The sequence below is a fragment of the Nelumbo lutea genome, chromosome 7 (assembly GCF_056320005.1).
Source record: "Nelumbo lutea isolate HS-2025 chromosome 7, American lotus-T2T, whole genome shotgun sequence".
Lineage (NCBI taxonomy): Eukaryota > Viridiplantae > Streptophyta > Magnoliopsida > Proteales > Nelumbonaceae > Nelumbo > Nelumbo lutea.
The window spans coordinates 49982461-49996220 of NC_142690.1; the positions used below are offsets into that span (position 1 = coordinate 49982461).

The 13760-nt window shown below is 39.7% G+C and overlaps 1 protein-coding gene across 7 annotated transcripts in view; it reads left to right on the plus strand.

Annotated features, from left to right (window-relative positions):
* Nucleotides 1-13760, plus strand: part of ABA3 (molybdenum cofactor sulfurase (LOS5) (ABA3)) — a 131517-nt gene that overhangs the window by 92041 nt on the left and 25716 nt on the right. For 6 of the 7 annotated variants that reach the window (XR_016102535.1, XM_088956002.1, XM_088956003.1 and 3 more), the window contains 2 exons: nt 9405-9634; nt 10495-10631. Coding sequence is in view for 5 of the 7 variants with exons in the window: in XM_088956002.1 (XP_088812128.1) it covers nt 9405-9634; nt 10495-10631 (367 nt within the window). In the remaining 2 variants the exon portion in view is untranslated. The remainder of the gene's footprint in view (nt 1-9404; nt 9635-10494; nt 10632-13760) is intronic. The other variant, XR_016102536.1, reaches the window with a different exon arrangement.

A 13760-nucleotide genomic window follows, 5' to 3' on the forward strand; every position in this document is an offset into this window, starting at 1 on the left:
CTTTCTTGGTTATGCACAAACTCAAAAGGGTTATTGCTGCTATGATCCTGTCTCAGGGAAGAAGTTTGTCTCCATGGATGTCACTTTCTTTGAGGAGACACCCTATTATCCGAGGGTTTCTCCTCAGGGGGAGAGCAGTGAGAGTAGGGATTTGGGTCCTTTTCTTCAGGGGGAGCGCAGTGAGGGTAAGGTTAATACTTTTGGAGCTGTTGCCTTACCTATTCCATTGGGTGATGAGGGCTGCAATAGTGAGGGTGGTCAGAGGGATCAGGAGTTGAGAGTCTATCACAGGCGGTGCAGGCAGGTTGATCCCGGTCATCAGTAGTCTAGGCCAGCTCCAATCTCGTCTGCGGCTCCAAGTCTAGGTATTACAGTCCCAGGACCCACAGAGACTCCGTCCACTTCACCTCCTGCAGATGATCTTGACCTTCCTATTGCCGTCCGTAAAGGGAAACAGCATTGTACCACATCTACAGCCCACTGCATTTCCCAGTTTTTATCCTATGATCGCCTATCTCCCTCCTACAGGTCCTATCTTACTTCCATTGCCAATGTCTCTATTCCAAGAATAGTGCAATGCAAGTTGAAATGGATGCCCTGTTGAAAAATAACACCTGGGAGCTAGTTGATCTGCCCAAAGGAAAGAAACCAGTTGGATGTAGATGGGTATTTACTGCGAAGCACAATGTGGATGGCTCCATTGAGAGGTACAAAGCTCGGCTAGTTGCAAAAGGGTTCACCCAGACTTATGGTATAGATTACTTGTAGAGAAGATGGGTCGAATGGCCCATAGGTTGTTGTTTTATTCTTCTTGTTATTTTGGGTCCATCCTGTCAATGTTAAGTTATTTTTTTAAGTTCTTTGTAAATTCTGCCCAACTAAGGGCCTCTTTGTAATTACTCAAAATATCTAATAAAACAGTGTTAGAGGGCTGAGATAGAGACAGTTCAAAAAGACTCTTCTCAGAACCCTCATTGCCGAAACACACAAGTCTCCTCTCCTCTCTTCAGTTTCAACATGGTATCAGAGCATATCTGAACTTGAACGTCCTAGGGCTGGAGGCTTAGTCACGTACTGCCTGATTCTTGGAGGTCATTGAACAAGCCCAAGACTAGAATCTCTTGGAGAAGGGGTTCGGTGACCAGGATGAATCAAAGAAGAAGAAAAAAAGGGAAGGGGAACAACTCGGTTCTGTTATTTTTCTGAAGCTCAAACTGAAAGTTGGACTGCTGAAGCTCGAACTGTAAGTTGTGCTCAGTTTTCTGGTTCTGTTTTACATTACCTTCGACTGTGTTTGGACTGTTGAAGTGTTCGAAAATCCTAGCTGTTCTGTACTACCTTCATCTCCATTAAATCTGGTTTAACCCAGAAATTTCTGGGCTGTTTTTCTCTTCTTCTTGGACTGTTAAAATCTGCCGAAACATCCTTGTAACAAGGCTGTGTATTGTTACTCTTGTTCGGCAGTTTTTAGAGGACTGTACGAATAGGTTTTGGGGTCTTTTCTCTTCTTTGACAGTGGGGTTGTCTCTATTGCCCACACTGTGTTTGTGAAAAGGCCTATTCAGCAATACCGATTGGTACTTATTCTTCTTGGCTGAGTGTACAACCTTGAAAAGGTACTTCGGCTAAGTGCACAGTGCCTAAGAGTTTCTGATTTCTTCTTGAAGCCTGAACTCAGTGTGTTGCCTCCTTGTGGTCGGCTGAACTCAGTGTGTTGTCTCCTTGTGGTCGGCTGAACTCAGTTATTGCTTGCTCTTATCCAGCATACTTGTAGAAGTCATCTGAAATCATATTTGGAGTGTTTACATGATGTACTCCTCAGAGCTTGAAAACAAAAGTGGTGCTGAATATGGATTGGGTCAGGGGACTCCAAGTGATTCCTTATTGACTGTGACCACAGTTAAGCTAGATGGAACTAATTATTTGGCATGGTCACAATCAGTAAAGATTCATGTTTGTAGTAGAGGAAAGTGGGGGTCCATTTCCGGGAGTAAGAAGGCTCCCCCAGAAGATGATCCATCCTACGAGAAGTGGATGCAAGAAAATTACACTGTCATTGGGTGGCTTTGAACTCAATGCAGCCACAGATCAGCCAGCACTATCTATGGATGAATTCAGCAAAGTAAATATGGGATAGTGTTGCTGAAACCTATTACCAAAAACTAAATGTGGCTAGAGCCTATAAGTTGAGAAGTGAAGTGAAGAATCTGAGACAGGGGGAGAAACCATTATCTATATACTTCTCAACTTTGAAGTCTTTGTGGCAAGAAATAGACTTGATAGAAGCTGTAACCTGGGACACCACCAATGATGCAGAGACCTACAGGAAACTGGTTGAAAGAAACAGGGTATTTGAGTTCTTAACCGGACTTAACCCGGAATATGATATCACAAAACAGAATATTCTTTCCAAGGAGTGTGTATCTTTGTCACAAGCTTATGCATTGGTGAGTAGTGAAGAGAGCAGGAGGGTTGTACAGGTTCAAGGGGCTGATATTAATGATCACTTCGCCAATATGGGGATTAAACCTAAAGGGAATGTTGGAACTTCTAGTGGCACAGGAAAGAAAGAAGTTGTATGTGAGTACTGCAAGAGGCTGAAGCACACCAAAGACAAGTGCTGGAAGTTACATCCTAACCTTGTTCCCATCAGGTTTCAGAAAAAATATGATAGTAAAAGATTAGGAAGTGCAAATGTAGCTGCCGGGCCAGATAGTGAAGAGATGTTTGCTTCTGCACAGTTGGCAGCCATGAGAGCAGAATATGAAAAGTTTGGGAAGATGATCAGTCAGCTGGGTGATGTGACCTCTGCTACCGACCCTTCAGGAAAATCTACTACTTCAGCATTTGCTCATTCAGGTATAAGGGCTTCTGCTAATCATGCTACTTCTTCAGGTAATCTCAAGATACCTTGGATTATTGACTCAGGTGCTTCTGATCATATGACCAATCTGTCTACCTTATTTGTTTCATATGACTTACTTCCTGGACGTGATAAAATCACTTTAGCTGATGGTTCACTTGCCCCTATCTCTGGTAAGGGAACCATCAAGGCTACAGATTCCTTGTACCTCCCTTCTTCCCTTCATGTACCTAAACTAAATACAAATTTGTTGTCTGTGAGTAGTTTAACCAAATCACTAAACTGTTGTGTAACCTTTTTTCCTTCCTACTGTGTTTTTCAGGATCTGGAGTCTTAGAAAGTGATTGGGAGTGGCCATGAGGCGAACGGAATATACCTGCTTGATACTCCGGGACAATGCACTGATCATCTTGGGAATGTTGCTCTTGGATCTGTCTCTTCAGAGTCTGTTAGTCAGATTATGTTGTGTCATTGTCATTTTGGTCATCTGTCTTTTTTGGCTTTGAGTCATCTATTCCCTGAACTGTTTAAGGGAATTAGTCTGTCCAGTCTTCATTGTGAGTCTTGTGAATTGTCAAAACATTGTAGAAGCAAGTATCCTTTGAGAAATAAAAGATCTTCTGTTCCTTTTAATATTGTGCATTCTGATGTGTGGGGGCCTTACCACTTACCCTCCATGGGTGGCTACAAATATTTTATCCTATTTATTGATGATTTTTCACAATTCACTTGGATATTCCTGATGAAATCCCGTGATGAAGTCCCAAGACTTGTAAAACAATTCCATGAATTTGTTCTAACCCAATTTGATACCAGGATTAAAATCTTCAGATCAGACAATGCAAAAGAATACTTTGAGAAAAACCTATCCTGCTATCTTTCCGACATGGGAGTTATTCATCAAAGCTCATGTGCTAGGACCCCAGAACAGAATGGGGTTGCTGAGAGGAAAAACAGGCATATTGTTGAGGTTGCAAGAAGTATCTTATTTGCCTCACATGTTCCTACTAGGTTTTGGGGTGATGCTATACTTACTGCTACCTATCTCATAAACCGCATGCCATCTAGGGTTTTGGGTTTTAAGTCTCCCTTCGCTCTTCTTCATCCGGACAAAGATCTTTTTCCTATTCCTATTCGTGTCTTTGGCTGCACCTGTTATGTACATGTTCCAAGTGTCCAAAGGCATAAATTTGAACCCAAAGCCCAAAATTGTATCTTCCTTGGTTATTCCCCCAAACAGAAGGGTTATTGCTGTTTTGATCCAAAGTCTAGCAATCGGTATGTCTCAATGGATGTCACCTTTGATGAGTCTTCCCCTTTTTATGGTTCCTCTCCAGAAGGACATTGTCCACAGGGGGAGAATTTGACACAGGTGTTTGCTCTTCCTCTTCCTGTCCCTGTTGAGTCCCTTGATGTGTCTGCCTCTTCCTCAAATGAATCAAGGTTGGATCAGTTGTTCCATTCTCCTTGTCCTGGTACCCTACCTCCTCGTCCTGTCCTCAATCCCAAGGTGTATCAAAGGCAAAGATCCAGAAATGTGCAGGTTGTTTCTCCTACAACACATGAGCCTCCTACACTTCTAGTCACAGAAGAGACAACAGGTACTGGTTCAGCACCTTTGGATTCATCCTTCCCTGACCTTGATATTCCCATTGCTGTTAGAAAAGGAAAACGGAAGTGCACTGCACACTGCATTTCCAAGCACCTTTCTTACGGTTTTGCTTTCACCTCCATATTTTGCCTATCTCTCTTCTGTTGCTTCTCATTCTATTCCCAGGTCTGTGTCAGAATCTCTTAAGATTCCAGAGTGGAGGGATGCTATGAAATCTGAAATAGATGCCCTACACAAGAATGACACATGGGAAGTGATGGATTTGCCTGAAGGGAAGGATCCTATTGGTTGCAAGTGGGTCTTTACTATCAAATACAGAGCTGATGGTACCATTGAAAGGTACAAGACCAGGCTGGTTGCAAAAGGCTATACACAGACATATGAGATTGATTTTTTAGAGACTTTTGCACCTGTTGCCAAGATGACATCTGTGAGGGTTCTTCTATCTTTAGCTGCTCACTTTGACTGGCCCCTTTATCAATTGGATGTGAAGAATGCATTTCTGAATGGTGAATTACATGAGGAGGTTTACATGTCTCTTCCTCTAGGGATGTATGGAACTGATATAAAAGGGAAGGTATGCAGACTGAAGAAATCTCTTTATGGACTAAAACAGTCCCCTAGAGCATGGTTTGAGAGATTTAGAACAGCACTTGTTAACTTTGGTTATGTGCAGACACAGTCCGATCATACTCTTTTTGTGAAGAGGAGTGGACCTCTGGCAATATACCTCATTGTGTATGTAGATGATATTGTAGTGACGGGTAATGATGCCTCAGGAATTCATGATCTAAAATCTTTTCTCCATACAGAGTTTGAGATTAAAGATTTGGGGGAATTGAGATACTTTCTTGGCATAGAAGTGGCTCGATCCAAGGATGGGATCCTTATCTCCCAAAGAAAGTATGTTCTTGACTTGCTCTCTGAAACTGGAAAGATGGGTGCTAGACCAGCTGCTACTCCTATTGATATGAGTCATAAACTCTCAGCCTCAGAAGGGACATTGTTAGAAGACAAAGGAATCTTTCAGAGACTTCTTGGGAAACTTTTGTATCTATGCATGACTCGGCCAGATATTGCATATGCAGTCAGTTGCATTAGTCAATTCATGCGTGCTCCTTGAGACACTCATTTGGCAGCTGTAGAGAGAATCCTAAGTTATTTGAAGGGCTCCCTAGGAAAGGGTATTCTGTTTGCCAAGCATGGTCATATGAAACTTGAAGCTTACACCGATGCTGACTGGGCCGGGAACATTGATGACAGAAGATCTACATCTGTGTATTGCAGCTTGATAGCTGGTAATGTTGTTTCTTGGAGAAGCAAGAAACAATCGGTTGTTGCTCGGTCTTCTGCTGAAGCAGAATACAGGGCCATGGCACATGGGGTTTCTGAATTGTTATGGCTAAAATCTTTGATGGAAGAACTTGGAGTTGAATATGACAATCCAATGATGTTATACTGTGATAATCAGGCTGCCATCAACATTGCTCACAACCCAGTGCAACATGATAGAACCAAGCATATTGAAGTTGATCGACACTTCATTAGGGAAAGGGTCTCTTCGGGTGAAGTGTGTCTTCCTTTCATCACATCTGAAGGACAGTTGGCAGATTTTCTTACCAAAGGCATTCCCAAGGCAAAACTTCAGCATGATACCAGCAGGCCTGGCATGATTAACATCTATGCTCAGCTTGAGGGGGAGTGTAGAGAAGATGGGCCGAATGGCCCATAGGTTGTTGTTTTATTCTTCTTGTTATTTTGGGTCCATCCTATCAATGTTAAATTATTTTTTTATTCTTTGTAAATTCTGCCCAACTAAGGGCCTCCTTGTAATTACTCAAATATCTAATAAAACTGTGTTAGAGGGCTGAGATAGAGACAGTTCGATAAGACTCTTCTCAGAACCCTCATTGCTGAAACACACAAGTCTCCTATCCTCTCTTCAGTTTCAACAGAGACCTTTGCCCCGGTAGCCAAGATGACCACCATTCGAGTTCTATTATCTCTTGTAGCAAGCCACACTTGGCCCTTGTACCAAATGGATGTTAAAAATGCTTTTTTGAATGGAGACCTGCAGGAAGTGGTTTACATGCGGCTGCCTCCTTGGGAAGTTCGGTTATGTACAAGCCCAGTCAGATTATACACTGTTCATCGAGAGGGTGAAGTCCTCCCTGACATTACTTGCAGTATATGTTGATGATATTGTGGTGACAGGAAATGATAGTCATGAGATTGAGTCTCTCAAACAATTCATTCATCAAGAGTTTGAGGTGAAAGATCTTGGTGCACTACGGTATTTTTTGGGTATTGAGGTTGCTAGATCCAAACAGGGGATCTTTGTCTCTCAGAGGAAATATGTTCTAGATCTGTTGGCAGAAACTGGAAAGTTTGGTGTCAAGCCTGCGGATACACCCATTGAATAGAATCACAGGATTAGTGCAGAGAGTGGGGAGCCTCTTGAAGACAAAGTTATGTTCCAACGATTAGTGGGAAAGCTGCTATATCTCTGCCTCACTCAGCCAGATATTAGTTATGCAGTTAGTGTTGTCAGCCAGTACATGCATTCTCCTAGGACCACACATCTTCTTGCAGCAGAAAGAATATTAGCATACTTGAAGAGATGCCCGGGTAAAGGTATACTGTTCAAGAACAATAATCACATGAAGGTGGAGGTCTATACGGATGCCGATTGGGCTGGGAGTGTTGATGAGAGAAGGTCTACCTCTGAATATTGTGCCCTTGTGGGAGGTAACCTTGTCTCTTGGAGGAGTAAAAAACAGAGTGTTGTCTCCTGATCTAGTTCTGAAGCTGAATACAGGTCAATGGCTAACAGAGTGGCTGAAATCCTATGGCTGAGATCACTACTTGAGGAGTTGGGTATTGAGTATGAGAAGCCCCTGATGCTGTATTGTGATAATCAAGCGGCTATTAATATAGCACACAACCCGGTGCAGCATGATAGAACTAAACATATTGAAGTTGATTGACATTTTGTACGAGAGAGGGTCTCATCACAAGAAGTGTGTCTCCCGTACATCACATCCAACATCCAGCTCGCAGATATCCTCACCAAAGCTGTACCAAGGAAGAAGTTAGAGGCGGATCTATCCAAGTTGGGAATGATAGGGGGAGTGTAGAGAACACTGATGTGGGCCCCACAGCTATGGTCCCGCTGTGTTCGTAGGGTAGAATGTGTTTTAATCATCCTAGGGTTAGTTGGTGGTCAGTCTGTTATTTCAGTTGCGATTTATTTCAGTTTTATTTTGTTCTATTTGTCATGTAAATACTAAGGGCAGATCTGTCCTTTCCATGTAATAAGCATAACCTATAAATACTAAATAGAAGTGGCGGAGGCAGAACTATCAGATTCTGTCCCTCCTTTCAACCCTGTGTTCTACAGTTCTCTCTTCTCTTTCTCTTCTCTTCTCTATATTTTTTCTTCTATTTTAGTTTCCTTAATTGTTTTAAAGATTAATCTTGGCTTAAATCCAAAAATCTGAAAGGATTTTAGTACAATGTGAACTCTAGAGAACTGATTAGATTTGTACTTCATTTTTAATAAGTGGATTAGATTTTATTGTTGCTGGATTTGTATTCATCCTGATTTAGTCCTAGGGATGGAAGTTGGTGCAGCTTGCCTAGTATTTTTCTAGGTGTTAGCTTGAGCACAATCTGTGCAGCCAGTGATCTTCCAGCATCTTTCTTGGCTAGTCCTTTCTATATTTCTCTGTTTTATTCTTCTAAACTTGTTGTGCCAGTTAACTGACATGGAATTTAGTTCTTGATCTTGTACTGAAGAGATGACAAAATTTCATTTTAGTTGGGAACTTGGGATGACAATTCATCCAAACATTCATTTTGAATTATTGAGCCAGGGTCTTTGTATATTTGTCCAACTTGATAATTCAAAGTTGAACTTGATGAATTATCTGAACTTGACAAAAGTTGAGCCTTTGCTCCAAAAGATGTGTATTGAGCATGGGCTTTTCATCGGGCATTTTGTGTTACCAAGGTGGCTTTCATGGGGCATGGGATTCCAGTGGTCTGTTGTACTCTTCCAAGTAGTTGATGAAGATTCTCCTTGATTTTTCAGAAGAATTTTTGTTAAAAATAACTTGCATCCCCCAAAGGTAAGAGTCTGCACCTAGAGACCATAGTTCAAGACCCAAGGTCTAATCTTCATGGATGTAGGAGTATCATGTTGCATCTGCAATGTTGTGGTAACTGTAGAAGCCCCTACCTTTACATCCTACTCCTTTCATGCCTTTTGTGTAGGTTGTGATGTGGACTTCTCCTTTGAGATGCTCGCCTTCATGACTAATTCTGCTGGAGGAGTTGGTAGGTTGTCGGGGGTCATCCATGATTATTTGGGTGGGTAAGATTACCCTAATCATTGGTTTCATTGAATTCATTCGGTATGCTCCCTCTTCCATTCATACTTTCATGGTTCTGTTTGCTACCATTTCTGTAACTTTAACCAATGAGAATCTCAAGTCCTGCCATTTGCTAAGTTGATCATGGCCTAAACACTGGGACTTTTCTTGGATTTGAAGACCTTGTTCTTGTTCTTCTCAGTTTTCATGGAGATGAAGGATATTGCATTAGCAAGAGGGTCCTATTCTATAGTGAATTTAGCTTTGTAAAAGGTTTTTCTTGGGCCCATTTCAGTTCCTTGACCTACTGAAATTTTGTTATAGTATGCCATTGTCAGAGTTCCTGTAATGGATAAGAAAACTATTAGACATTATTATTAGTTTGTTATACCATTAGTACAATTTTTAAGTCAAATTTTAAAAGAAGAATGGGACCTACCGGAAGGGTTTGATTGCATCTGTGTCATTATGTATTGATTGTCACTCAAATTAATTCTTCTTAATTCATAATTGAATTGTCATGTCACTGTCTTAAATCTTATGGTTATTTTAACAGATATGAAGTGCAGGGTTATGATAATGAAGTTGACATGTGGTTTAGCAATGCTATTTGTCGACCATGCACCTTATTAAGATTCTCCAGTTCAGAGGATCCCTGTTACATGAATAAATGCCATACTGGTACATGCAGAGATGTTGAGAGCAGGTTGAATTTTGTCAATGAAGCTCAATTCTTGTTAGTTTCCCAGGAGAGTGTCTCTGAGCTCAACAGCAGATTAATGATAAGTATGTCTCTCAAGTATACTCTTTTCCCATATTTCAACAGCTCTTTCTTCAAATCCTAGTACAAGGATGCATAGATATTTCCAGTACTGTTTTGTTCATGATATTGATATATTCCTAAAATTATCAATAATTCTTTTTCTAGCTCTGCCCCTCCAAAACAAATTTACATTAGAATATCTTAATTCCTAAAACCAAACCATAAATGCTTTTTCTTTTCTTTTCTCTCTCTCCCACTTCCTAACAAATGAAATCAATCTATAAAAGGGAAAAGAATATGGACAAACTTTTGTTCAAGCTGTTCACAGGGCTTCATTAGAAAAGTATTGATTATTTTCAGGAGTGGATAACCACCTAGGTAGGTGGTAACCGAGGTGTCACACAGATAAACTAATGAATGCCATATACACATAATCCAACAGCCATGATGGTGGAGTGTATTATACATTCTAGAACCATCCAATATTTATTGATCCCCAGATGTAACAACCTATGTTTTGGTCACATAGTTTTGATCTTTAAGTAGTGAACAACTGTATGTCATATAATTTCCAGCTACCAGTATGGGTACACAATGTTATATGTTCACAGATGTATTGACTCCGTTACATGACATTTTTTTATCTTTCTTACTAGTTAAAAGAATTCAGTAAATTGTACAAATTAGACATGGATTGGAGACTATATTTATAAATTTTCAAATGTAAACATCTTTATGAAGCTTCACTCCCTCTCATTGATGCAATAATTTACTGAAAAGTGCTAGCTATGGGTAACCAATTTATGTTGGTCCAATGTGATTCTACCTCTATTTGTAGTCAACTTGGTCCTGTGACTTCATCAAGTGTCTTTTGTGATGGCAGATATGCAAAAATCTAGTAATGGACAACCAATTCATGTTGATCCAATGAGGTTCCGTCCCAACCTTGTCATCTCTGGAGCAGAACCATTTGCTGAAGATTGTTGGAGAGAGCTTAGGATTGGGAACAAATGCTTTACAGTAAATTCTGAGTATCTTTTCCTTTTTCTGGGGTTGTTTGGAAAGACACTGACCTGCCATAGTTTAAATGAAATCATTAAACTTTATACTATGTTTGCCTTGGATCCTCTACAAAATTTTAAAGCTGACCAAGGAAATTGGACAACGAAGATTGCTGGCATGGTTACCATATCAAAAGGAAGCAAAAAGTCATTACCCAGTTAACCATTTCTATTTCAACAAAGGCATAGTTTGATTGTCTAATTAAAGATTTTATATGCAGCATGTGCTCTTAATAAGTTGTCTTAGTTGAACTCCAGGTTGAAATGGTATAAAAAAATTATGTTTTAAAATTTTGAACCTTTTCTTTAAAATTTCTTTTGTACCACATTTTTCCAGCATCTTTCTTGTAACTCAAAACCAGAAAGCCAAATTTTCCATGAGAAATGACATTGCTGTATATAGTATATTAATGTGACTGTAATTACAGGAACCAAGTATCAATACAGAAAAAGATTGACCTGAATAATTTTGATTCATTGCCCAAATATCAATAAACAAATAAATCAAAGTATAACAAGAGAATATTATGCAACACCATATAGCTGATTAATGTGACTGAACCATACAAAACACACCATATTTTTTGTTCATGATAAACAAGATTTCTGTCTTATCAGTAATTTAAAAGGTGCACCTCAGTTGTGCCTAGATGCACAAGTGAGGCACATATAAAAAGACCTGCACCTGGGGTGCCTTGCGCCTAATCCCAGTTGTGTGCCTTTTCAATCATAATGGTTGGGCCAGGGCCTCTGCCCCAAACCCCTGATCAAGCTTCTCAAGGCAAGCCCAGACAAGTTCATTTGAGAATAGTTAGTTTCTCACATGAATCAAATGGTGTTTGATAATGTTAGAATAGTTAATTTCTATATTTATAATTAACTAGTTTCTGTACTGTAAGTGCCACAAGGGCATAAAGTCTTTTTTCCTTTTTTTCCTTAATTGGCACCCTATATATACGAATAGAATCTGGCACCGCCAGAACTGATTTCGCCTCTCAACCTTTTTCTCTTCTTTTCTCCCTTCTCTCTTCTCTCTTCTCTCTCTCCTCTCTTCTTCCATATTTCTACCATTTTTTACTGCTAATATGGTATCAGAGTGAAACTACAGGGCTTGAGAGCAGATCAAACAACTTTTTTCTCCTTCATCTTTCTATCTTCTCCAGATTGAGATCAAAAGGACAAACCTATGACTGACACAGCAGATTTTTATGTTTTTTCTCCCTTCCTCTTGGTCGTATACCAAGAAAAAACTATGAACTAAGACAGCTGAATGCTGTGAGAAAGTACTATGTTTTTCATATCACTTCTTTGTGGATCAGGTGATCCTTGTGCCTGAGAATGGAATTTCTGTAGGTCACAGATGACCTGCTTTTGACCTTTATTGGTGTGACAGCACTGTTTGTCGTCTCTTCTGGGGGTTGGTGTGATTAAATAGTATGGAAGTGTGGTGGACTGCTGCTGTTGAGTCTGTTCAGCCCTGAAATCAACCTGGAATTTTTTTTTTTTTTGGCAAAATTAGGGCTGGTTTGTGTCCAGATTGTGTCCAGACTGTATTGTGTGCATGTGGGCTGCCATTCTGGTGTGTCTCTAGGACTGATCTGTGTCAGGAGGGATCCTTGGGTGTGTGTTTAAAGCTGAATAGTGAGCTGAATCATGTCCTTTGAAGATTATGCAACTTCTGGGGTTTCTATAGGTCAAAATGGAATGAATGGGGGCTGTATATGAGTTTCCCTATGGCTATAATTCCCTTTGATGGACTAAATTACCTTGAATGGTCTGGGAGAATCAATCTCTATATTACTGCGATGAGGAAAATAGGGTATTTCAATGGTAAAGTGAAGAAACCAAAGACTCAAAGTGGGATCAAGAGAATGGTATGGTGATGTTGTAGCTCTTGGTTTCCGTGCTGCTACAAGTGAGAAAGGCATTTATGTGGGCTGAAACAGATTGTGAAATATGGGAACAAGCAAAATCTATCTATTCAAAGTAGAGCCACTATGCAAAGATATACCAATTGCAAGCCAAATCATCCACTTGTAAGCAGGAGGAAAAGAGTCTCTCAGTATATTACTTAGATCTGACATCAATCTAGAAAGAGTTGGACCACTATCAAAGTGTGAATTGGAAATGCGATGAAGATGTAAAAGCTTACAGGTCCCTTGTCTCCCAACAACGGGTATTTGCTTTTCTCTTGGTACTGAATCCTATATATGAATATATCATAGTATAAATCATGGGAAGTTAGGAATTACCTTCAGTTCAGGAGGTTTATGCCTTAGTCTAGTCTGAGGAGAGTAGAATAAGTGTGATGAATTGTTCAAAGGGGGAACCAATTTCTCTGGTAGTCACATGCATAGTTGTCAAGGTGACGCCTAGGTGACAAGGTGCCCTTGGAGGCTCACCTTGCCCAGTCGCGAAGCAGTTTTGTGCACTGGGTTATAAAAATACTTTTATATTTTTAATTTTTTGGCATTATAATTATAAAATAAGCATTATTAAACTAGAATATTCATTAAATGTGTTTATATAATAATTTATTTTTATTATTTTCTTATTTGTTAGGGTTTAATCAACGCAAACATTGCTAACTATTGTATTGAACCCATGGTTCAAAGTATCGATACACCTCTGTGTATCAGCATAGGTGAATTGGAACTTATAGTGGTGCTCCCCCTATTTTTTTATTTCTATGGTTTTCAATTTCATATATATATATATATATATATATATTTATTAAAAAAATGGGTCTATGAAAACACCCGTAAACAGGTGTATCGAGACCCCAAAGATACAATACAATACACCCGATACAGGGCATATCGTATCAAAATTTTGATCCTTGATTGAACCCTCAAAAATTTCAAAACTTGAACCAATAAGCAATGGAAGAACTTCAAATTTTGTCTAACCAAAATACATTTTCTTCTTCCACATCTTCTTCTTCTAATTCCATCTCTTCTTTTCTTCTTTCCTATAAAAACGTAGGGGTTCAGCCCCTATATTTTATGAATTTTCTTTCCTTTGTTCTTTTTCTTCTCATAAAATGTTGATTTTCTAGACTTGAACATGAAATTTATAGTTCTCATAT